General features: G+C 34.4%; 1 protein-coding gene across 2 annotated transcripts; it reads right to left on the reverse strand.

The window, feature by feature from the left end:
• Window positions 1–5,843: 5,843 nt before the first annotated feature.
• LOC105338118 (ski oncogene) lies at window positions 5,844–25,400 on the reverse strand. Of its 2 annotated transcripts, XM_011443114.4 has the most exons (8): window positions 25,385–25,400; window positions 24,277–25,281; window positions 19,110–19,288; window positions 18,361–18,450; window positions 16,101–16,285; window positions 15,720–15,913; window positions 15,424–15,609; window positions 5,844–10,381 (listed from the first exon to the last, which is right to left on the reverse strand). In XM_011443114.4, exons 2-8 carry the CDS (start codon window positions 25,159–25,161, stop codon window positions 10,115–10,117), a joined length of 1,986 nt encoding a protein of 661 aa, XP_011441416.2. In that variant the 5' UTR covers window positions 25,162–25,281; window positions 25,385–25,400; the 3' UTR covers window positions 5,844–10,114. The 2 variants fall into 2 exon arrangements, with proteins under 2 accessions (XP_011441416.2, XP_065935884.1); XM_066079812.1 differs by lacking the exon at window positions 25,385–25,400 and having other exon boundaries at window positions 24,277–25,295.
• Between the last annotated feature and the right edge of the window lie 510 nt (window positions 25,401–25,910).

Genomic DNA, 25,910 nt, shown 5'->3' on the forward strand with positions numbered 1-25,910 from the left:
ATCATTTCTTGATGTTCACATGTGTTTTTACCTATTTAGTGTATTTCTTTTCTTTTTTTATTAAGGTATTTTGTTTCAGTGATATTTTTTTTAATTTATGGATAAAATCTTTTAAAGAGACTTTCATATAGAGATCAAATATAAGGCAATTATTTATAAAAATTAGTTGAATCAATATTTTGGCAAATTATAAAACGTCTTATTGACATTAGTGGACATTAGATCTATTAATTAGATATAATTATCATGCATTTATACACCAAATTTTAAAATGTACAGTGTGTTTCTTGTAACCAAAAACAGGCTTTCCACTTTTTTATACCACCCCCACCCCCCACCCCCCCCCCCCCAAAAAAAAATTCGCAAAAATAATTAAAGGCATATATCTTTCTTTGAACAACGAAATTATGCTTCAGAGCTGATACTTAAGCGATCCATAAAATAAAATTTGGGTGAAATGTTCCACCTTAAACCTGACAGCAACTTTTTTTCTGAAATCTGCAATATAATTAATACATTTATTTTCATTCAAATTAAATATTTAATGACAGATTGACACATTTTGTCAATATTTGGTTATGTAAGAGAATGTTAGCAAAAAATTGACAAGGGGGTAAAATCTCAACTACAACTTCAATGTATAATATGTTTTCAAAGCATAAACATCTCCGATTTTTAATTCTATGAATTCAATATCTATTTGTATAAAGAATTTCAAAAACGATGTATCAATTTGTGTGACTTTTTTCTAGTCCCGTATTTTTGGGGGAGTTTTTTTGTGTTATTTTTTTTTTTGGAGGGGGGGGGGGTCAGATACATCTTTTATTTATATCATTGCTTAAGTATTGACTAACATTTTTTTAAAATCGTTTTAAAAATAATCTGAACACGGAATGCACAGACGATGTCAGCCTTCCAAATAGATATACATCTATAGAAACTTCCATGTACATAAAAGAATTGACGTCTTTTGAGCTATTAAATGAATTTTTCGACAGTAATGATGAAAGCGCGTTAATAGAAAATTTAACAACAGAGTTTCCTCTATTAAAAGATGCATTTGTATGTAGTAAAGAACTTCATTTCGCCCAAAATACAACTTGGTATTCCTCTATTGAAAAGCTACTAAACATTCTTAATATTCAAAACATTATGACATATTCTAAAAAAGACTTTGTTACTTCTTTAAAACAATCTCAGACTAAAAAATATTTGATGGATTGGCAGTACTCAAATGAAACACTTAAAGATGGCAAACTTGTTACTTATTTATTTTTGAAAACTAACTTCAGACTGGAAAAGTATTTAACTATATTAAGACCTGAATACAGAAAGCCAATCTGTAGACTGCGGATATCAGCGCATAGACTTTTTATTGAATCGGGCAGATATAATAACACACCTAGAACAGAAAGAATATGCAAAAATTGTACACTTAATAAAATTGAAGATGAAGAACATTTTCTTATCCAATGCAGCAAATTTACAAAAGAAAGAGAGGAACTATTTGATTTAATTTCATCTAAAGCAAAACATTTTACTAGTTTAGAAGATAAACAAAACTTATTTTGGATTCTAAACTGTGAAGAATTAGATATATTAAACTCTGTTGGTAAATTTTTACAAAAGGCATTGCCTTAATTTGTATTTCCTATTCAAATATTGGTTTTTTATTTTTCAATCATATGATAAACTATTTCAAATTTGTATGTGCATTTGTATCTTGACATATTTATGTATGGTGTTTAACATAAATATATAGAAGACACTATATTGAATGTATGGAAACATACATAATTATACATATATATATATACATATATACTATTTAATTGTTCATGTCTGTCATAGTTCTTTAAATCATCCAGCTCTTTCCCTCTTGTATATGTTTAGTGAATGTTTTATGTTCATTGGATGTTGTATGTCAACAGTCTTCATGTTGCCCCTTGAGGGCCCTTAATTGGTTAATAAAGAAATTGAAATTGAAATTGAAATTGAATATACTGAGACATATATGACTAACTCTTGAGGGATTCATAAAGAGGTGTAAATATATGCTTTCTTTGGAGGTTTGGTTTTTGTTCTACAGAGCTACATGTATCTACCTTAATCCACAAACAGAAGCAAAGTTTTAGGATTTTAAGTATATGGGGCGGTGTGTTGTTTGCTTTATGAGTATCATGCGCGGATCAAGAAGGGGAGGGTCGGGGGGTATCTCCTTGAAATAGCAAAGTTGCTTCAAATCACAGTTTTGCTTGTATTATCCATACATTGTACATGTAAATAGAGTACCGATGAACAAGGTTGTAACTATACTACACTTTGTCCGCAGTGCACTTAGTTCCTCGAGGGATACTGAATTCCTTAATTCCACAGACAATAAAGAATAAATTCGAAACTTGATAAAGATAAATACCTTGCAATTTTGCAAGCAAGTTTATAATTAAAGAAAATCAATGACATTTTTGATGGTGAAAAATAGTACTGAAGTTTCTTTGCTGCACACGCGATGCCAATGATTGCGTAATTTCATGACCGATTTCACGGCTGATGTGATGATGACTTGCCTTTGTTAGTTTAAAGAGCGTTTGAATATATATATATATATATATATATATATATATATATATATATATATATTCTGTTCGACTCTCGTGTGTTTATTTCAAAAATTTTATTACACTCCTAAATAGACTAAATTCGGTGTATTTAAGAATGGTTATGCTACATGTATGTAAAATGAAAAATATTCGAGTGCATGTGCTTTAATTGTATTGTTGATATAAGAAGTAACATTCCTCTACTTGCTTCCGCAAAATTATTACTAATGTATCATAATTTTTTCAGAAATATCCCGATGAGAGTTACCTCTCTTATTGTAAGAAGAGGCTAATAGACTAGATTGCTCACCTGAGCAACCATGGCTAACTGTGTCAAGTATCCGACATCCCTTTACCCAGCTGCAAACAAGGCACCTCTCTCATGCATCCCAGGGACGATTCGAATTCGCTTAGATTTTAAAATGTAAATTTTCAAATTACAATCCTGTCATTTCATATGCACACACTGATCCGATTAGATTGCAGAAAATTGAGTAATAATGCACATCATTGGGGGGGGGGGTTCTTTTATCTAGATATATAACAAAAACAATAATGCCTGTTTCAGCTTTTGTAAGTGAAATGAGTTACAAATATTCAGAGAACTAGTAAATGACAGATGTCTCTGGAAACTGTTGTAGTATGCTAACAGATGCTCCTCAACCTGTCATCTGTATAACAGTGTAATCAGGCATACAGACTTGTATGCTTAGAGAATTTATCTTTACAACATGTTATTGATAGATTTTAATTTCACAAAAGTTTTAATAGACATGTACAAAATTCATTTTTATCCACATGGTCAAAGGTTTATATTTACAACCACTTGGCATTTTTTTCTCTATTTGTTTTTTAACAAAATCGATTCAAGTACTGTAGCTATAATGGATAATTTTTACATTGTTCATTGGTGTCTATTTTGTACTTTTTGTGATGACTTTGTATGGATTATTTCTTCACTACACTTCACTGGAGGCCAAGGACTCCATGGACTTGGATTGAACCCCTCTTCCACTTCAAAGTATACGTAGTTGTTGTTACCATGGTAACCTGCACATATATGGAGAATGACCTATTCTTCTGTGTGATGCTAGCTCTAACCGACAATAACAGTAATTTATGTCTATTCAACAACTAATTATCTATAATTGATTTAATGATTCAGAGACAGATGTAAATATATAAACATAAACAATTAAAAGGCTTCTTTGATGTTTCATGAAGGCAGGGCCGTAGTGCACCCCTTTTGCACCTGGGACAAAATGTGCATCGTTTCGAACAAGTTATTAGGAGAATAGTTCTAGAGCAAAGCAATAGTATAACCTCGAGGACAAACACATTTTTAAAAAAATCAAAAATAAAACAAAATTTAAAACATAAAATGCTTACTTTTGGTGTTTCATGCGGGTTTAAAGGTAGCTAACAAATTGCAGAAACATATCCCGTATGAAACACCAACAAAAGCATTTTACCTGTTTATGTTTACTAAATCATGAAATTGATTATCCATAATGAGTTATCAAAAAATCTAAATAATTATCATTAATGTCGATCAGAACGTTAAACAAAAAGAACAGCTGATTATCCTTACATGCGAAGGATACACGGTAATTACAACTACTTAAAGCTACTTGAAAGTCTGAGATCAACCCGTGAGGAAGTCTCTGCATCCAAAACTTCTCTCTCTGAGTTTTCGAATAAGTATTAATGTCAATAACTACTACATGTTCTGTCATACCGGTATATTCCCATCTGTGACCACTGAGGCTGAAATGTACGATGCTGTTCGACTCTGATTTTTTGAGGATCTCAATGATGCAACGGTTGTTGTTTTTGTGGAGGTTATACATGTTACCACTATATAAATAGTGCCTGTTTGGGAGGGTAACAGTTGAAATTGACACCCCGAGTAAACCATTGTCAACCGACGCGAAGCGGAGGTTGACAATGGTTTTCGAGGGGTGTCAGTTTCAACTGTTATCCTCCCAAACAGGTACTATTTATTTTATTATACTGAATGTCTTAATTTTAGAAAAAAAAATTACTGCTTTTATATTATGGCGTGAATTCTACGGCGAACCGTATGCGCATAATTTACGCGCATGTGACAATTCCTTGTGTTACCCGTTGCTAAGTGTTTTGCTAACGCTGAGGGTAATAGAACGGATTATCAACTGCCTCTAAACCAATCAGATTTCAGTATTTAACATGAAAGTATAATAAAATGTATTGTTTTGAGTAAACCCTAGCTGATGAGATAAATGCAATTGTCTGTGCGACAAGGCGTGTACTTAATGTTAAGTAGGTGGGACACATAATGGAACAAGTAAATCGGTATGTGTCAGTAACTTTCGTTAGTATGATTCATTCTTAATTCTTGGACGGTGTACTAATAATATCGTACTATTGTCTTTTTTTTATTTGTGTTGCAAAAGGGTTTCCGCTTTTTGTGGAAAATGCCTTTCGTACTGTGTGGCTTTGTAGCCTCGAACACACATATGGGATTTCATTATCATGCATTGTTCTTCAGAGAACGATTCGTCAAATTTGGGTAGTTTATCTCTAAGGAGCCCCGGGGCCATAAAAGTTAGACGAGGTCATTTTTTATCCCAGTCTCACTTATAAATGGGAAAATGAGACTGAGTTCAAAAGTCAGCTCGTCTTATCAAATTTTACGACCCCGTGGCCTGGTCCCCTTAACTTTGGCATAAAATACTTTGTTAAAAAAATTGATCGTAAGTTTAAATTGTGGGGCATTTGCCTCCATTGCGCTATGGCCGTGCATGAAGGTAGCAAAGCATTGCAGAAAAAATAGAAAATTTACATAAACCCACATCAGCAAAAGTTAGGCAGCTACTTTATGAAGCGCCAAAGTAAGAATTTTTTTGTCTACGTGAAGATATACCCCAAAAATTTTACCCTTGAACAAAAGGATGACCTAAGTAACAAGTGGCTAGAACATCCTCATTTACATAATTTTATGATGTCAGCATCTGCTTTGAATTCACACTGCTGGAATATAATTCAGTGCAATGTTTCACCAGCTTGGCTGTAATAATGATCCATCAGCTCTACAGGATTTAAGAATTCTGTTTTTCAGAGACAACAACAGCCAGCCTGATGTCATTTGTCATTTCTGAAAACCAAACACCTGGTTTCTGGGCAACAGTTTGTCTGCTGGATTGGTATGAGATACACACCTTCATCTCCCACTTCTCCCAACAAATAAAAAGAGACAGAATGCACAATATAACAGACATTTTAATTGCTCAGTCATGGTAATGAACTGTCAACAAAAATAAACACCTGGTGAACAAGAATAGTGCTCCTCTAAAAGCATAGGCAGGCCTGAACAACTAATATAACATTGTAGTATACTCATATATACCAAAATCAACATGCTTAAGATATGACATTCAAATCTGCCCTATCAACAGAAAAAAATAATTGGAAGAATCAATTAACAAAATAATTTTTACCTATTGTAACAATATATTAACCAAACATTCCAAAACTTGTTATGTTTGTTTTTTATGGTATTTAACTATTCTTTTCATATTACAAAGTTTAAAAAGTGTTATAGAACTCAAATACAAACAAATTGTTTTTAATGTTTCCTTGGACAAATAAAAATAATCCCAAATACAAGTTTTTCTTGTACAAGTATGCCATTTCATTGTTTAACACCGGGTAAACAAAAGCCATTAAAAGTGAAATCCTTTTTTCCCCTTAAAAGTGTTGAAAGAATTTGGACACAACAAATTATACCAGCAAAATCAAGTGCAAATCTTAAATATGACTCTGCAAAACATGTTACAAACCACAATTGCAGATTCATACCGATAAATATTACTGCAAAATACAGTGAAACAAACACAGCAAATGTAATGCTTCTGTCCAAATATACATGTAACTGCTTTGTGTTGAAATAATGTACTACAGCTAATCAAATCACAACCTTGCACTCGGTCAGTGAGCTACGGACTTAGATGGGAGCATACTACATGAATTACCAAATTTCATGCAGAAATTCAAATCAAAAACAGAGAGTGAAATGAACTGAAAAAATCATATATACAGCATAAATGAGGTATGTATGCCATAACATTTAAAAAATGCCCAAAGTTTCTGATATGGTAATTCTTGAAAAGTTCATAAATAAGCATATAAAGGGGAAAAAATAACAAAGCACTTGTATTGCTCTCTTATTAGTTTACATAGCCAAAGATCCATGGGAAAATTTTTTGTTTAACAAATGATAATATGATGAAGGGTATCTTTGTTCACACAGTACACTGGCCATTCAAAGAGTGGAAAACAATAGGTATAACAGAATGAAATGAGTAAGTATAAAGTGACTAAATTCTCCCACAACGATAGGAGCATCTATCTTCTGTACAGTACAGTGAGAGCTATAGTCTAAATAAATGCTCATACACCTTAAACACACATATGGGAGAAAAATCTATGCATACATGAAACAAGAAACTGGTACACAGTAACAATTTTCAGACACATGCAGAAGTCTGCAATAACACAAGTTCTAGGCTCAGAGGGGGGAAAGGCTCAACAGAATGTCTTCGAATTATAAGAACAATGGGGGGGGGGGGTGTATCAGAATAATCACATGACAACAGATAAGAATACAAATCCTTACACACGTGGACAACACTGAAAATTTAAGTTAAGGTTTTTTAGAACAACAAGTTGAATGCTTCGAAAGGTAAAGGAAACCAAACAACACTGTACTAAATTACTGTTATTTTAAATCAATATAATTTTATACTTGTTGTTCTTTGAAGTATTTCTGTTGAAATTCAGAAGCATACTGGCCAGTCAATAAATTACAACATCTACCGTGGTAAGTATTTATAGACATATGTTGATCATATAAAGATGTGAAATAAGACAATGTCACCAACTGTTTTTCCAACAAATCTGTATTCTAGAAATACATGTACAACTTTCGGTCACTAAAAAATATAGACTAATGAAAATATGAGCAAACTGACCACAGATGACATATATATCACAAGAGTTCTTGCCCTTAGTGTAGTACAGGCCTCTGTCTAACTTGAGGGGGGAGTGAACTCCCTCCAAGAAGTTAGGTTGCACTTTGATGAGCACCTTGTAGTGACAAATGTCCCTGTCTGTGACGAATAAGATCAATAGATCATTTCAATTGGAAACATCCATCACATATGAAACATTTATCAAAGATGTAGTTTTACTCCAAAACATTTACGAAAAAATCTTAAATAGTAGCTCTTCTTTATGTATAAAATTCTTGCTCTCCTAATACACAGCAGATAATATATGCTGTCTCTGATGGAAAGAGCCTTCAATTTGCTTCAATACGCTGCTGCCAAATAAAGGGAGTGATCACCTGTACTTCCAATTATAGTTCAAAAATGACATCCATAAGTCTATGAATGAAGACATGTGACAAACATATTTTGATATATGATGATATATACACTTATACCTATGAGAAATGACATAGTCTCAATCAAAGTTGAATATATAGATGAAATTTTGATTTACAGGGGTGGAAGACAACACAGCCAGACCTATAAGGATTGCACAGGGTCGCAAAGTGTATTAAAAATCTGTCCAATGAGAACATTGCCTACATCTCCGCCACATATCACCGGTACCCGACAACCTTTGACCGCTGATCTACCAATAGATCTCAAATGCGTTGCACAAATAATAATAATAATAATAAAAATGTATGTAAAATCAATTCAATACTTGCCTTAAATGAATACTTAATTTAAAACAATCACCCTGATCTACTGTAGCCCTATCAATGATTAGTTCATATCATTCTTTACTGGAAACCTTTTTACTAATAATCCAATGAAATGTGTAGTTAAATGATAGCACCACAAAAAAAGCTTGACAACTACAAAGATATAAGGGGACCCGTAATGTACAAACACAATAGATTTACAATAGTAGGCTCAATAAAATAGAGGTCTTCAATTGCCATTTGTCTGTTTCGTTTCTATAATACATGAATGATTAAAATTAATTTCACATTTTCCCTTCACTCTGAAAATATAATCCTACATATGAATCATTTACAACAAATGTAAATTAGTCCATTTCAATAAATGTTATATGATTCTTTTAAGTATGAAACAAAAATGAAGGAAGGGAAAACTTGAAACCTTGAATGAGTGCATTCTAAAAAAATGTCAATCATCTAATAATAAATATACATCTATATATATAATTCTTTGTCATACATATTTATATGACAGTGTGATGCAGATGCAATTTCTTTTTGAACAAAGAAACTACATGATATAAAATTTACATCTTCACAATAATAAAAAAAGCATTCATGACACACATACAGATTACATGTATGGATGTGCAACTATAGCAGTTCAGAATCATGAACAGTGACATATTCCAAAGCACCAGCTAATCAGCTGTAGACAAATATAAATTTCACATAAATTTTGGCAATTTTAAGGGGAATGTACATTTCCCAGTCATGTATGCTACATGCCAAACATTTAAGGAAAAAAAATCATCCTTTGTCACTGAGCATCAACAGGTGCCCTTGGTATATCTAAATGTAACACCTATGCTAACAATACTGATAAAATCATGACAATATTTCATCGCACTACACATCACAGTTGTCTTTCCCTGTCCAGAGTTAAAACAACTTCCCTCAAATGGCTGAAGAAAATCATGATTCACCATGTAGTGTAAATATAGCACTTCATTAAAAAGATACAAAGGAAATAAAATATCATACAATTCTAAAAGCACTAAAGTCAATTTCAGCACAATTTGGAAAAAAAAAGAAAAACAAAAAAGAATTTGATGCCTGTTCAATCTCCATAAAAAAAAACAACTATACATGACCAACCTTAGCAATAAATTATGTCTGAAGGAAAAAAAACCACTCCAATATAATATGTACTGCATACAAAAATTGCAAATATCAACCCCCTGTAGAACTGAGATTTCTTTCTACTTTTTATAGAAATAAAAGTATTTAGCCATAAATAAAGAGAATTACTGGATGATTCATTTAATGCAATTGTGGGAAGAAAGATGCCTTAAGGAAGAACCTTTCTAGGAAAATCAATTAAAAATACAGATTATATAATGCAAAATTCTCTGAACACCCACAAAGACACTGGAATCTTGCAGTCTCTACTCCAACCATCAGCGACACTAAATCGAATTTGATTTCATTTCAGGTTTGGCAAGGAGCATGGTAACTGCAAGACATCTAATCTATAATCAAATTAAAACTGGAGACTTCCAACTAGAAACAATTACAGCTTTAAAAGTGCCAGTTTCTTTGGGTCTGATTCTTCTTTAATGAAATTTGGGCCAATGTCTCCCAATCAATATTTGTACAAAACAACTGCTCACTGCAAGAGTAAGAAATCTATCTTCAGATAACAGCAGTCATTATTTTTTGCTCTTTTTGAGAACAGAAGTTGCTTTAAATCTGGCAGTGTATTCAATAGTGTACTCTGCTATGTGTCCCTTTCCTTCTTAATCCCGATCGGCTTCCCCTCGGGGGACAGGGAGTTTTTCCGGGAGGGTGAGTGGTGGGGGACCACCTTAGAGAGGGGTGCTAACTGTTCTGTAAACTTTTTGGCCATCACATCGGGAATGATGATACTGTTTCGTTTCAGCTCCTCTTGTAGGTACAAGCAGTCAAAGTACAGCTGTTCGTAGGCCACTTCATATTGCCGGAGGCGAGTTTGAAGTTCTCGATTCACCGTCAGGTATTTGGAGGCCTAAAACAGACAAGTTCTATCATTAATGCTTGAATGATTGCAAGCCTGCATCACATAAAGAATTCTTAAGATTAAATCATGTGCATACAGTTGGAGAAAACTTTTTCCCCCTACCAAGAAACATGTTTACTAGTCTTTATCATTCACATGCTTTGATGCATTCAACAAGCAGCACACAAATTCGTACAGTCAGACCACCCAATAGTAGGTTTTCACAGAACGTAAACAACATTATTATGCATAGATATTTTATATACATATGAAATCAAAGATGTTTGATATACAACCTATTTTTTTTAACTAGATGGTAATTTTTTTTTTTTTAAGTCATAAAATGAATGAAACATTCTGTGATTTAAAAAAGAAAATGTAAAAAGGTAATAAAATTGAGTCAAAATTTTTGCCAATTTAAAGTTGTTCACATTATGAAAAACAGGTTTACTTTACCTTGGGAAAAAGAAATGATGTACTTTTAGTAAGTATATAATGGGCTCTATCATATGAGAGAGAGAGAGAGAGAGAGAGAGAGAGAGAGAGAGAGAGAGAGAGAGAGAGAGAGAGTCTATGACCCCTAGCTGCCAGCCCTAGGTACTTGCATCATTCTTCACTAATCCCTTGGTATGCAGACAATGACCCCTACATAACAGGCAGGAAATCTGTTGCTGTGTTGTAATAGTTCATAGCCTGGCCAGATTACCCTTGACACCCAAGGCTTCATTTCCCGTTCTGTTCATGAACTTTTATGTATACATACAGGATTATACATAGCAACATCACCAAATTACTGTTTACATAGCTTCACCAAACAGATGTATATTTTTTTACAGACACATTAAAATGATATCTTGTATACTCATTATCCCAAACCATCTTCATTCAGCAGTCATCTGACATAAAGGTTGAATCAAGTTTCACACGAGAATAAACAAATTGGTTGTGTGTGAGAACAGGAACTTGGGCTGTTATGGGTGGCAAATTAAATTTGCTGAAAAATTAACTTAAAAGAATTTGAGAACTTCAGAAGCTTCTGTTATCCTTTACTTACAAGATATAGAAGCCAAAGTATATCAAGACCTTTACATCCGTGATCTGACCAGATACTAAATATAAAATGAAATGTATGATTAAAGAGATAATTTTATCCCAAAAGATTACTATGCTCAAATTTGTCTTTAACACTCATACTAGGCACTCTCATGACTTCACCCAGTGTGGTGGGATCTTTTTTAGCTGCCATAACATTTTCAGTTATTTTGAGTTCTTCTACTCTATACTGATTTCCTAGGAATGTTCAGCTGCTTATTATGTGATATGACATTTAAAAAGAAACACAAAAAAAATGAAATTTCATATTCAAACCACCATGCAGGTTTTTCTTAATTAAAAATCAGACATGTACTTCATAAATAAAGACGCATCATAAAGAGAACGAGAATAAACTCTAAATTAAAGAAAAAAATTCATCACGGATACTTCCTGGTAAAATTCAATATCTTCTGTTGGATGGAGGGTAAAAAACAAACTGGGAGCTTTGGTTTCTGGTAATATAGCATGTAATTACAGAGAGAAAGACTGATGTGCTTAGCTTTGAACCCAACGCCTATGAGTATTAGACAAAGAGTCGCCTTGGAACATCACTTCTAGTCGCCATTGCACAACAGATAGTCATCTTCCCCCCAGTGTGTGGGGATTGTGATTTAATGCAATGGATCTCTGTACAAGAGTATCTTTAAAGGATTAAAATTAGCAGGCTTTGACTTCATCAACAGATTGAACACCCTAATTCCCCTTTCATCATTTACATTGTTATAAGAGAGAAGAAAGTAGGAAAACTCCAGAGCGAACCCAACTTTGATCTAAATGTTCTGTTTCTTTTTTTTTATTCGAAGCAGGGTGTAATTCGGTGTAAAATCTTAAAACACTACACATTATCTGCATGTTGACTCCTGTCTGTCTATTGATAGAAAAAAATCCCCAACTCTTTCAGGATATTTTCTGTCTCAATTAGCTTGAAACGGTCTAGACTATTTTTTATTTCCTTTGAGACAACCTTTTCCAAATGGATATGGATTGGTTGAAGTGTGCCAGACACCAATAAGCATGAAAATGTTTACTACAGCGCAGACCGTGACGTCATTTATGTCTGGACACCCTCCGCAAGGGAAAACTTCAACCAATGCTGCACGCACAATTTAAAATTCAGGGCGAACAATATCATAACCATTAATTCATTCAAAGGAGGATGTATATGGAAAATCATCAAATTGAAAAGCAAAGTTCACTTAATCACCTGCTATACAAAGACCAATTCAAATAATTGGTCCAATTCTTTTGATTCTGACGAATCCCTGCGTGGGTGAACCAAACATCAGATGTTATTTTCTAAGCCTACACATACCTCGGTAAAAACAATTTGATCCAAGGATAGACCCACTCAATAACATGAGGACAGTCAAGGGATGAAGGGATCTAGGCAGTACAAAATCTGTCTGTACTTTAGTCCTTATATAGATTCATCAGTTACCGACTGATGTGGGATCAAATGGTTTGACATTTTTTTTTTTTCTTACAATTTAAAGATGTTAAAAAGCAATTTTGATGTCAAGATAATATATATAAAGAGCTAGCATTATTTTCTGCCATGGAAAAAATTTGCATCTTCAGGTCTATTACGTAATCCCAGAAAATGCATGTTTGTTACAGGAGGGAAATGTAAAGAGTTTTTATATAATAAATTTGAAAAAAAAAAAAAAACATGTTTATGGCGAGCATGCTCCAGCAGAATTTATTGTAGAGTGGATGTCTTAAATTGTTTTCTGGAGCAGCATTTGGTGAAATGAGTATTGATTTTGCTGGTGAAGAACATGCCGGCGATTTTTCCAACTAGGAGTCAATAAACCTTAGCTACAAGCTTACAGCCAGTAATTCATGCTGGGTCAGGCTAAAATGACATTTCTTCAGTGTAATGAATGAATGGCTCTTGTGAGAACACAAGGGGGTCTTTTCATGGAGCTGATCTGTCTGCTCAATATTTACTTAAGAAAAAAAACCCTGACCATCTCATTTGATTTCAGACCTTGGCTCACATTTAACATTAAGACATTAGTACCGGTATTTAAAACTAATTTAATAGAATAATAAAATGCATGCAGCTAGCATTTCCCCTTTGGAGCCCTGCCTTGGCTAGTGACCATATAATGTTAATTCTGACAGACTACACAGTATGGCTGGACATTACTGAGTAAATAAAACCAACAAATACAGACTTGGCAGGCCTCCAAACTTCCCTGACTAGACTGCCGGCTATCTCTGTTTGATATATACAGACACTGGTCAGTCTAACATTCTTGTGAAAGATCATTCTGTACTGGCAAAATTCTGAACAAATCATTAAGAAGACATATTAAAATTTGATGTTATAATCTGAGGTTTTACCTGAACAGGTAAATAAAAAATATCTAATTAATTAATATCAAAATGCAAAACTGTGCACCTTTTCGTCTCTATGTATATGTATAAATTACCCAAGCTTATACACAATTTTAAAGGTAGATATGTATTTCTTAAAATTGAGCCCAGGTATAAATTAAACAAAAGTGTAGTTAAATGTAATTTTCTATGAAATCCTTTGTGTCCTAATCCTAAGCTGATTGAAAAACACCCCTACATTTGAATATCCATATAGAGCATGATGTCAATGAAATTTTGCATTCTAAAAATTTCTGTTAAACCTGTATCCAAAATCCAGGGGAAAAGGGTCTTGCATTCTAAAAATTACTGTTAACCTGTATCCAAAATCCAGGGGGAAAAGGGTCATAGTTATAATCTTCCATATTTAGAAAATGTTATTAAATGTATTCATTTAATTGGTTGGACTTGAGCTTTTACTAAGTCTAGACCTCGGATGTGTATTAAGAATTGGTGTCATTTTAAAATGCCAGAACAGAAACACATTCTAAGTAAATCCACTCATGGAACCATTAATTATGCCTAAGGTCAAGATGTCTTTGGGCATTTAATCACCTAATATTTTCACAAAAAACAAGAAGAGAAAACTCTTGAGGATTGGTCATACAGGATTGTTCATGTCACAATAAAGACTTTGTTGAATGCACTTTCTGTTCTATGGTCAATCATTTATTCCACAAATTATGCAATAATCTAAAGGCTGTCACCAATTTTGGGATTTTCTCTTCCAGGACATTTAGTACATTTTTGTTGCTGTATTGACCTTGATTTGCAGCAGAACTGACACTAATGCAAGCTCTTCTAGAAAGTGACATTTTTGGCAGTGAATCAAACAGCTAACATTCCAATGGGAAATTATACTTTTTTCTCTCTCAAGAATTCTTTCAAATTGGCCAGCAGCTTCATCATTCCCTTCCAAAAAATTTGGCAGCTATTTTTGAAGAAAATAAGCAAACAATTTGTAGTAACTGTTCCCTATTCTATAATCCCCCTTGAAGGAATTGTTTTCAGAAATAATTTAAATAAGCAAAATGAATATAAAACTCCTCACAAAAACATGTATGTGAATCAAGTTTTATGTCATCTAATGCTGGAAGAGAAATAATTATCTAAATTCAGGACTTCAAAAACTCTATCTTCATTGATTATCCCCAGTGAGATATTAGCAAAGCACTTCATCCACTACATTTTTGCAGATGTTACACATGTACCATACAATTTAATGTTCGCAGTTAGCTAACAAATTGTGATGTTGCTATGAAGCTTACATATACGTTATGTATTGTGTTGTTGCCATAAAGCATAAAACATTTTTTGTTGCCATTCACTTGAATATGTTCACTGCATGAATCAATAATAAGAAAAATTATTGTATTAGTACATGTACTAATCAGTCCTCATCAGTTGGGACTCCCTTGGGAGAGAGCAGTGCATTCACTTTTGAACAAACTATAAATTATATAATGAAATTGATGAGACTTCCGACTGAGGACAGACACAAACAAAGCTGCTACAGTTCATGCGCCTTTGACATCTGACATCAAAACACAGCACTAGCGTTTCTCTATATTTACCTCTGCCTCTTCCTGGTCTTGTAGGCGTTTGATTTCTTTGTGAAGCGCTTCTTTGTCCTCCTGAGCCTCCTCTAAGCGGCATTCCGACTCAATACGAACACGCTCAATGTCTTTTTCCAAACTTGCATTACGCTCAGATAACTTTAACATCCTCTCCTTTGTGGAGGCCTTGCATGATGCAAGTTCCTATCAAAACAATGAACAATAAATGTTTCAGAGCTTATCATCAAAATACATGAATATATCCCATGTCACAATCTCTTTTCTTTCTTCAATTCTCACGAGCAAACCCATACCTGTTTAAGTCTCCTTTTGTCCTGTTGGGCTGTATTGAGCTGCTCTTGACTGGTAACCCTCAGTTTGGAGAACTCTCGTAAAAATCCATCTTTCTCTTCCTTTGAGGAACCTATTTTTCCATCCAATGCTTTGTGAATCAGCTCAAGTTCTTTCTCCAAAGTGCTACACACTTCATTAGATTTGCTCTCTTCACCTGCAAAAAAGAAGTTTCAAACTTTAAGATATCACCCCAACACAACTTTGATTTACACAAATTCATATTCTCATTTCAAACAAAATATTTTTCTGCTTAGGAAATGCTTAAATACTGAAAACTATCATATTAAGTAGATTGACCAAAACAAAGAAAACACCCTTCGCTGCAATATGATTTAACCTACCATCTGAGGTTTGAGATGAATCATCCGACTCACTGGGGAGGTCCCATTCCTTGTAGTCGGGCTTACTACAGGTAGCAACAGGTGAGATAGGTACTGTGTTTCCCTCATCATCACTGATATCGTCCACATTAATTTTGGGTTGATGTGGTGCTAGAGACACATTAGGAGCAAAGCCTCTTTCATATCTATGAAAAAAAACATTGAGAAAAATCTTTATTTTATGTTTTTAGCTTTCAACTGTGTTAAAAAGACAAATCGTGCTTATATCAAATATATTTGGTTTTCTCACAGTTCAGTTAGTGTATAATAGGGCAGCTGTGAATTCTTTTTAGTATGAAGACGAAAAATGATTCCATATGTTTATAACATGAATTAATGTTCCTTATCAAAACCCTCCCCTAGATCTATTAGTGCAGATCGGAGGATATTGGCCTCCATGCACTAACTGACTACAGCGTGCACCTACAAGACAATGCACCTGTTACGTATGGCATTTATTTATATGGTTACACCCTGTAATAGCCAAAGTCTTATCCGTTGGCCTCTTATATTTCCCTACGCTCAATTCTTTAAAAATATCAACTAAAATAAAAAAAATAATGCTGTTCTGAACGAAAAACATTTGCTGTTTTGCTTATGTATGTGTATTTGAATTGCTCTGTGGCGCCGCATTAATGATTTTGTATTCATAAGCAGCCAATGATGTGTGCATCAGACTATGACAAATGTCAACAGATGACGACAACCTCCATGTACCGAAGGCATTAAATGGCACACTGGAATGCATATTGTGTCTCAACCACATACTGTGCATTAGAGGAAATTATAAATAGAAACTTTTTTATAATTTGGGAATAGTTCGGTATCAAAGGAAAGATCTTGATTAAGTAAGTCTGGCAGACAAATCATATTTATGTAATGACAGACAGAGGTCTGCTCCTATTTATTTATCTAATCAGGGGCCTATTAAGAGCAAGGAATCTCCAAGATCTGGTGCGCCTCTGTATTTACTAGCTACACAAACTCCACTAAAGCCTGGGCCCCGACCTTGAACGTCTGTCATGACGTGCAGCTATCTTGCTGTAATCTAGTACTCCCTCAAACAATTGACTGGGGTCAGAGGTGGGCCTTTATCAGGTTTCCTACACAAAACTCCTCTGTGACATTTTACCATGCATTTACTGACCCTGCTTTGAAAACACCAACTGTCTTGTATTATTCAAAGAAAAATGGGGATTATCTGCCTGTGTGTCCCTGCTTAAGAAATAATGTCCATTTATGTTCTTGCTATAGTGGGTATGATTAGGCTTGCGAAATTTGATCTACTGAGTAAGGGGTACAGGACTCTACTGGCTGGGACATGTGAAATGGTATACTTTCACCCCCTAGACATACTTAGAAATTCCAATTCACGGGATCAAGATCAGAGAGAGCAATGCTTTTGTAAGACCAAATTATGCTAGCAACTGACAGTGATTAAAAAATTTTGGTAAATTAAGTGGAAATTTTCTGAAAGGAAACAACTCATAATATTCTTAATGAAGGTCTTACATATAATGATCTATTCCAAGGTTTGTATGTATGTGTATGAATTTCAAAACCAGTGTCAGCTGTGTCTAATTACGAGCATAAAAAATGCCAAATCATCAATCAATAGACACCTAAGTGAAGAAGTCTAATGACTGAGACCAAATGAAGGCACTGTCACCGAGCTTTGTACTCTCCGGAGGTCAAACAGAGAGAACAATACCTAACAGTTGTATAGAATCTACCATCAAATCGTGAACCACTATGTCACTTCCAATCACAAAACCCAGTCTGTAAAAGATATCAACCAACCATATGGAATTTGAACATTTGCCACATACCAGAGGGTGACTGAAATCACTTAGCTTCAATTTAGTAAAAATAGCTCTTTTTCACTAGAGTTTCGATAATAAATTCTTAATCAAACAAAGCCTAAACCAATAAAAACCACATGTATAATTTTCCAACTGTATCCTCCAGTAACAGAGGGAATACAACAATTCACAATAATAAACCAAATTGTGATGTCGAAAGATGGACAGATATCAGACCCATTACATCATGAGAAAGAAGGAAATATAGTAAATATTTCATGTAGATAGTCTTGGTATTCAACACGAGCATTTCTCATTCTGATTTCAACAGGGAACTATCACTGTGTGAATAATCACATTCCAGCTCATCGTTCAACTTTCTCTATCTCCACTGTGAGGATGAACAAATAAAATCTTACGATTTTGTATCTGCATCTGTTACAACTCTCTCAGGGTTCAGCAATACTGGCGGGCCTCTGTGTAAATACGAGGGTGTTGTCTCGCTGGACCTATAAAGAAAATTATCATAAACGCTAATATGGAAGCTAATATGGAAATCGTTACAGAACACTGCATGTCTGCTTGGTCACATGTTGTACTGTAAAAACTCTGCGAACAGCAGTTTCAAATTTGTGCTATGCAAAATCTTTTTTAAATTCTCATTTACACAGCACTAAATTCTCTATTAGATACTGTAGATGTTTGGGGTTTTGTTTTTTTTCAAGAGAATAGATTTTGAAGTCAATTGAATTTCACAGATGTGCATGCATGACCACAAAAAGGTGATCAGACAATTTATGGCTAACCACTTTACAGCGAAGACTGGTCAGGTACTAAAAGTCATTTGCCGAGCCAGAAGTACTGTTTGGTAGAGTTAATGACACTGGTTTATCGCTTCCTGGCTCCCCTAAGTAAATCATTCCCCAATACCTGACTGGGAAAGCCTTGCACAGAATATGGACTTTGACCTCTTGTTCAAGGCAGTGTACTTTTATGTAATTCACAGGTGTTGTAATATGCTTTATCTTCAGTGTTTACGCACATGGAAAAAGGCAGTGAAGAGCTATTTCAAGGTTTCAGCTTGTGATAAACAAAATACCTGCTGAACATACTTTTTTGAATAATTTTTAATTTATCTCTTCTGGGCTTTTCTTTTCTTGGAACTTACATTTCTCTCATGATAGCAGGTGGCTCGGGCAAGCCTTTGTTGTCCTTCATGGCATTGATCATTCCTGGGGACCAAGGTCTGAACGCAGACCCCCCTACTTGTCCTGTTCCCTCACCCCATGAGGTATACTCCCCATCGTCACCCTTTGACCGTTTCAGATCGCTCAAGGAGTCACTGACCTACAAGAAAAATAAAGACTGCAATCAAGTCAAACCAACCACAATGCATCGGATTAACTGGAACAAAGTCTGTGACGAAACTAATTCCCACTGTGTCATCTTATGCCGATTGTCTCAGATTTTTTAACCAGATAGTTTTGAGAAAGAATTCAAAGACCTCTTAACTTCAAAAGATGGAAGCTATTATTGTGCGCCCATAGATAGGATCAGTACTGTTTGATCATTGCAACAGTACTAATTTGCCTTATGTTTGCCATCATTGTTTCCATATTTTGTGCTAAGAATTTGTCCAACAAACTAATGAGCATTTCAGCAACAAAAAATCAAATGCCAAGCTCTTTATGAAAAATAACTTTGCTATAATGTACAATAAATGGAATTGATAATCTTTTGAAATCATGCTTCTGAACCCTTTTTGATAAATTGTATCATAAACTTTATGCAAACAAGATCAGAAGTAATGAATTTTTCAGATCAAAGTATGGACAAGAACTATAAATATCTCCCAACCTCCCAATGGTCTGCTGTACCAAAGATGCTGGATGCAATTACAGCTGCCATTTAAACTACAAAAGTATGTGCTATAAATGACTTACAAACTTAACTCGGCTACACGTAGCTTTAATCGACTTTACTTCTGATTCTTCATGCTTTTTTGTTGTTGATTTTTTCCCCATGCAAGCAACATTTACACATACTTCATACATACCGGTACTGCTGAACTGAGCTTTTATTTCAAAGATTTATCTTGCAATTCAACCTAAACAAGTGCTTTTAGATTTAATTTTTTTCAATTCACAAAAATGATAAAATTCTTAAAAGCAAAAGAAATAACTAGCATCTCAAGTTAAAAACTAGGACCACTCATTGCCAAGAGAAAGAAAGATTTGAGAACAGTTTTACAACCATTTTGTAACAGAATGTATGTCTCTCAAGAAATCAATAGAACTTTTAAATGTCATGGCACGCATTCTAGTTGTACAAAAGATAAGATCCAATTTCAAGTATGTTTGGAAGTGCCGGCTTTGTAAACATGTTCAAGGTTGCTGGGTGCAAGGAGTAGCAGTGTCATTCAATCCCAGCATGCCCCCATTTTCAAACTGTGACAGAAATTCTAAATCTAGCCACAAACAACAATGCCAAGACAGGACCACAGGATGTTGGCTTTATGTTAACCCCTTTCCTCTTGTGCGAGATCCAAAAATAATTTTAATTCAAAAAAAAAAGAAAAAGAAAAAAAATACTGGGGTAATAAAAAGAAAAGAAATTCTTTTATTGAGAAAATCTATAAAGATACCCATAGTAAAAAGGCAGGACTTCTATTTCAACATGAGTTCTTTCTGTATTTTTTTTCTTACACACGCGCAGTAATAATCTAATGATACACACACACATATATATTATGCAATTGTCATGTTCTTTATCATGATTATGAGCACCAGTTGTGTATTGTATCACCTGTAACCTCCCTGACCCACATTCACTGTGTGATTATGCAACAGTACCAGGTTGTGCCTCGGGATACATGTAAACTCAATGTAATATGCATGACCTTTGGTAACCTTTATAGGTTCAAGAGTTCAACAACCTTGCAATGTGACAGGGGTGTCCCAGCATATTATGTAGCAAAGACTTTCTTTTACAAATTCATTTGGTAAGCAATTTTGAGGGTATTAACACATGCAGCCTTTCTAAAATATTCACTCCCATACACAAACTCACATGCTAATAGTAAACACGGTATAACATTTGCAAGGACCTTCTCTTATAATATTCCTATAAACCAAGTGAAGAGCAAAATGTTCCTTTCTGATCTTTACAATGGGTCAAGAGACTGAGTTCATATGAATATCTCTGAAGCATTATTAAGCACAATGAAAATACATGTATTCTTATGTTCATTTTTAATTGAGTTTGACTTTGTCAAAAATAAATAAAAGAACTAAATTTCTAAAATATAAATATGATGATGAATTTTATTTTTGTTCATTCATTAGGTTATGAAATTTGAGGCTTCACAATGGCATATTTTATAAACTACCCTTTTCTATAACAGCAAACTGGGTAACGTACCCTTCCTCTCTTTTTTAAAAGCTAGACAATTTTTCCGCTATTTTAAAGTGAATTTTAAAAATTTTAAGTTTCTCAATACATGTACTTATTAAAACCACTTGAACATCCACTGAAAATAGGCATGGAATGACAATTAAGTTTTTATGTAGAATTGGAGATAAAAATAACTCACGTATGACTTTTTTAATCAAACATTTTGAACAAATACTTATAGCCTTGAAAAAAATACTTTGCCACTTCAATGTCAAGGGACTGATTTTAGATAGTACTTGTCACCAAATGTGAATTGCATGCCACATGCATGTGTATCTTTTCCAACACAGATAAACCATGTTGGTAAACAATTGAGGATATCTCCAGATACCTTCACTAGTATTTGTATGAACATGTCATTGTCAAAATAATATACGTGCTTCACTCAATTTATAATATTTTATGAAAGCTTTACATATATGTACATGTACCAGAACACTAAAAATAAAGTTTTGTTAAAAATCATTTAATATACTGTAGCCCTATTTATATATGATTTCTAAAACAATTGAATTTTTCTTCAAGTTCATGCATTCAAAATTTGTCCATCTGAAAGACCTTGTGTCTATTCCATACATGTACAGAATAAACATTGCTACTGGGCTATTGCAAAATTCCTGATCAATTCTGTCTCCAAGTCTACTTAATCAGTTTTCCAAGCTAATAAAGATTTTATACAGCTTAAAGATCAAATATATATCAGCTATATATTGAGCCTCGGGCATTGTGCCTCTTGTCAATGCAACCTTTTAAAGTCCAAAAGACTATAATAACAGTTTTTTTCTTATAGTCCATGGCACTCCAGTACACATTACTAGATCTACTATTGATTTGGCTGGGTGCCAGTATAATCTGGCTGACCGACTTTAGCACATTCTACCTGGGGCTTCTACCACACACATAATAATACCTGGCAGACAGTTTCTACAATCTATAACTCTCTCCAATGCCTTGCTAGCATTACGTAACAAAGCGGGAGTTACTCTGACCAGAGACTAGCAACTGATCAATGAACGATACTTTCAATGTGTTGGTCAGTCGATCTGACCTGTACCTTAATACATAACCAATAATTGTGGTCAATGACTGCGGAGGATTAATGTTGTACTAGCTGTTCTAGACTTTTAGTCATCATTCATATACGTTGTACTTGACACGATATATACATTATCAAATGAGAAAAAAAAAATTCTGCATTAAAATCAGCAAGAAGATAAACATATATCAAAATTGTTCAAGGAAGATAGCAGTCTTATCTGCTAGGACTTGCATGATGAGTTCCATGCTTGAAATCCCAGCACAGGTGTGCAATTTAATTGCATACAGCTGTGTGGTTTTGAATTCCAAATTTATGCACAACTTTCGAGCAAGTTTCAAAACAGTGTACAGCCATTGCATAGAAATTTTAAAGCTTCTACAGGTTCACGTCTGTCATGGAAGGCAGAATAAGATCTGATTACGCTTACTTTCAGATAGAAATAGCAATAAGCTTTTACCTACAAAGACACATGTTTGTAAATAAGATAGTAAGGATGTTAACAATAAATGTACAGTAGCTCAAAAATTAATGTATTTGAATGTTGGTGGGAGGATGTAAATAATATGCATAGTTGGAGACTCAATTTTCTGACAGGGCAGACAATCGTTTCTATCCATTGACAGAAGTCTCATTACATTTTAATGTAAGAAAACTTAACAGATTCTAAATGCCAAGAACTAGCACACACAAAAGTGACAGACTCATTGTCTGACACAAGAGTCTACAAAACAGGGATGGGGAAGTGCTGTCACTTTAGTCTTTAGTTATGAAAAAGCTGCTCTGATTTATCTAATGAAAGCATCTAACTGAGATTATTGTAAAAAAAAAAAACCAAAAACAAACAAACAAACAAAATCTGAAACTGATGTAAATTATTTCATAACTTAAAAAATTCATTAGGTAGCTTTATCATAACTATGGATAAAAAAAAAAAAGCTTCCAATAACCCTACTCTCACAAAATATTTAAGTAGGTTACAAGTATTAGGGTTTGATGTAAAAATGGTGATTAAACAACTACGAGCTATTAATATGAGAATTAATATGTGATACATTAAAGACAATTTTCTGGTTACTTATCTTTAAAACAAAATAAAATATTTCTAGGCCTAAATCTCATTTATATCTGGTAGAGCTTAAAAAAATTATGATATGATTTTTTTTCCATTCCTTTGAAGCCCTTCTATACTGTATCTCTGGTTTTAAATGCACATGAATTACCAAACATCCTTAATTTATACTAAATTGATGATAACTGACACATTCATTTACCAACTTAATAATTTGTGCACTCACATCAATAATTACTGAGTGGTATCTTATTGCACGGTGCTATGATAAATATATCCAAGAAACTGTTTGAAGATGACAATACTTCATAAATATTATACAAGTATGAAAATCTGCTGTGCTGCCCACACAAGTTGAACACTGCAACTGCCAATCTTGATCGCAATCATGCTGATGCCCAATAGGAATTTCTGGGCTGAACATCTGACCAGGGTTCAACATGTCCTGACTTCTCTTTTATGAGAGGTTGTTGACAGACACACATAGGATACTGACCAGTACATTTCTCTGTCACTGTGCCCTTTAAAGGAAGACATTGACCGCAACCATACCAATCCATCAGAGGACAGAAATCACTATACATGTACTGATGACCGACTACTTGTGTATAATTACATCCATTTGAGAGAGAGAGAGAGAGAGAGAGAGAGAGAGAGAGAGAGAGAGAGAGATGGGGTTTATTAAAAGTCTTTCATATCTTTTTTTAATGTCATTAATCAATGTTTTTCTTAAAACTAAATTTCAGGAAAAACAACAAATTTGAAAAATGTTACCTGTCTTCTTTTGCGACTATTGTCAAATTTCGACTTCATTTTCTCTAGCTCTCTCTGTAACTTGTCTTTTCCCTCCTGATCCTTTGCAAGGAGAAGATAGGACCTCCACTGGGAGGAATCAAACCCCCAGTGACAGGTATTATTTTCCTGTGACTTGTGTGAGTGTCCCACAAACTTTTGTGGACTGAAAATCCCCATGCAGTCACAGCACTGAATACATTTATCACTGGCATTATTGTAATTGTCAGGGTGAAAAATCCCTTTACATTTTCCAAAACACTCATGATACACTTTGAAGCTGTCCCGTGAAGGTGGTTTTGAGTATCTTTCTGCTGACCTGTGAAGTAATGCATTGCACAGACGTTCAGCATCTGTCTTTGTGATCAAACCACAACTCGGTGCACTGAGTGGTAAAATACCAGTCACTTTTAATAGTTCCAATTGCTCGGGATTGCATCTAGAGCAATAGATATGCAATTCGTCACAAACTGCATTTATCTGTTGCAAGCTAAATTCCCGCAACACGGTATTCAATATCTGGGGCAGACACAACCTTTTCTCTCCTCCGACACTGAAACAGGCGATCTTTTCGTCTTCTAAAAGAGTGTCTAATTTTTCACTTTTACTAGTGTCCATAGGAGAAAATACCGGTCCAAAATGTTGAATAGGAAACGGTGGCGGGGCGCGTAAAGATCCAAAATCTAGTTTGTCTACAGTTGGCAGTTTTTTAACCAAAGCCTTTCTGTATCGCTCAGCCATATCGGAGAGTAACGTAGGAAAAACAGTCGGCCCTGGACCTTGCAAACTCCTCATAGCAGCAGTTTGATAGCTTTTCAAAACCCTTTGCAAATGAGGGTTACCCCCCTGAACACTAAGATGTTCCATGAAAACAGAATCGAAGTCGAGTTCCGTGGTCCCAACATTCACGTGTTTTCGTTCCGTTGTGTATCGCTCCTATCAGCATACTGTTAGGGGAAAATATAACTGGCTATTCCACCAATTGGCCTGTAATAAAAATACCGCGTATAAAATGTTTCTTTTCAAGGGAATACAAAATCGATATTTTATCATTCAAATGTTATTATCTTTTTTCTTTAAAATGTCATACGTTTTTGAATATATAATTGTGTTTGGAGAAGAAAATACGAAAATAAAACGAATCCACTGTCTAGACCAATCCATGTATATTTGGGTTTCATGTCGCCGATACTATAACCTCCCCCGTAAACTGTCTGAATTAACTATAAATAGTCTTGCGATAACTCCTAGATCATGTGGAGTACATTCAAGAGAGTAGAAAATGTCTTTCTATCATTTCAATTCTCAAAGATGTACAACTACGAAGAGAAAAAGGGTTTTTTTTATTTGTCTGTTCACGTTCAGTGACCACGCAAGGGTCGGAAACACTGTCGAGACGACTGAGTGATGTCACAGAGGTCTACGTCACAGTCTATAGTCTTTATCTAAATTGTGTGGAATTTCAAGTATGCTTCAAGAAGGAACACACAAGCGCGAGATCCATCCACTGTACATAGTTTTCATTAGCACAAGAAAAGATACACCCTTAACACTTGAACAATGGGCATAATTTATATAAGACAAATTTAAAATTGACAATGTATTTCCATATCTAT

The sequence above is a fragment of the Magallana gigas genome, chromosome 3 (assembly GCF_963853765.1).
Source record: "Magallana gigas chromosome 3, xbMagGiga1.1, whole genome shotgun sequence".
NCBI lineage: Eukaryota > Metazoa > Mollusca > Bivalvia > Ostreida > Ostreidae > Magallana > Magallana gigas.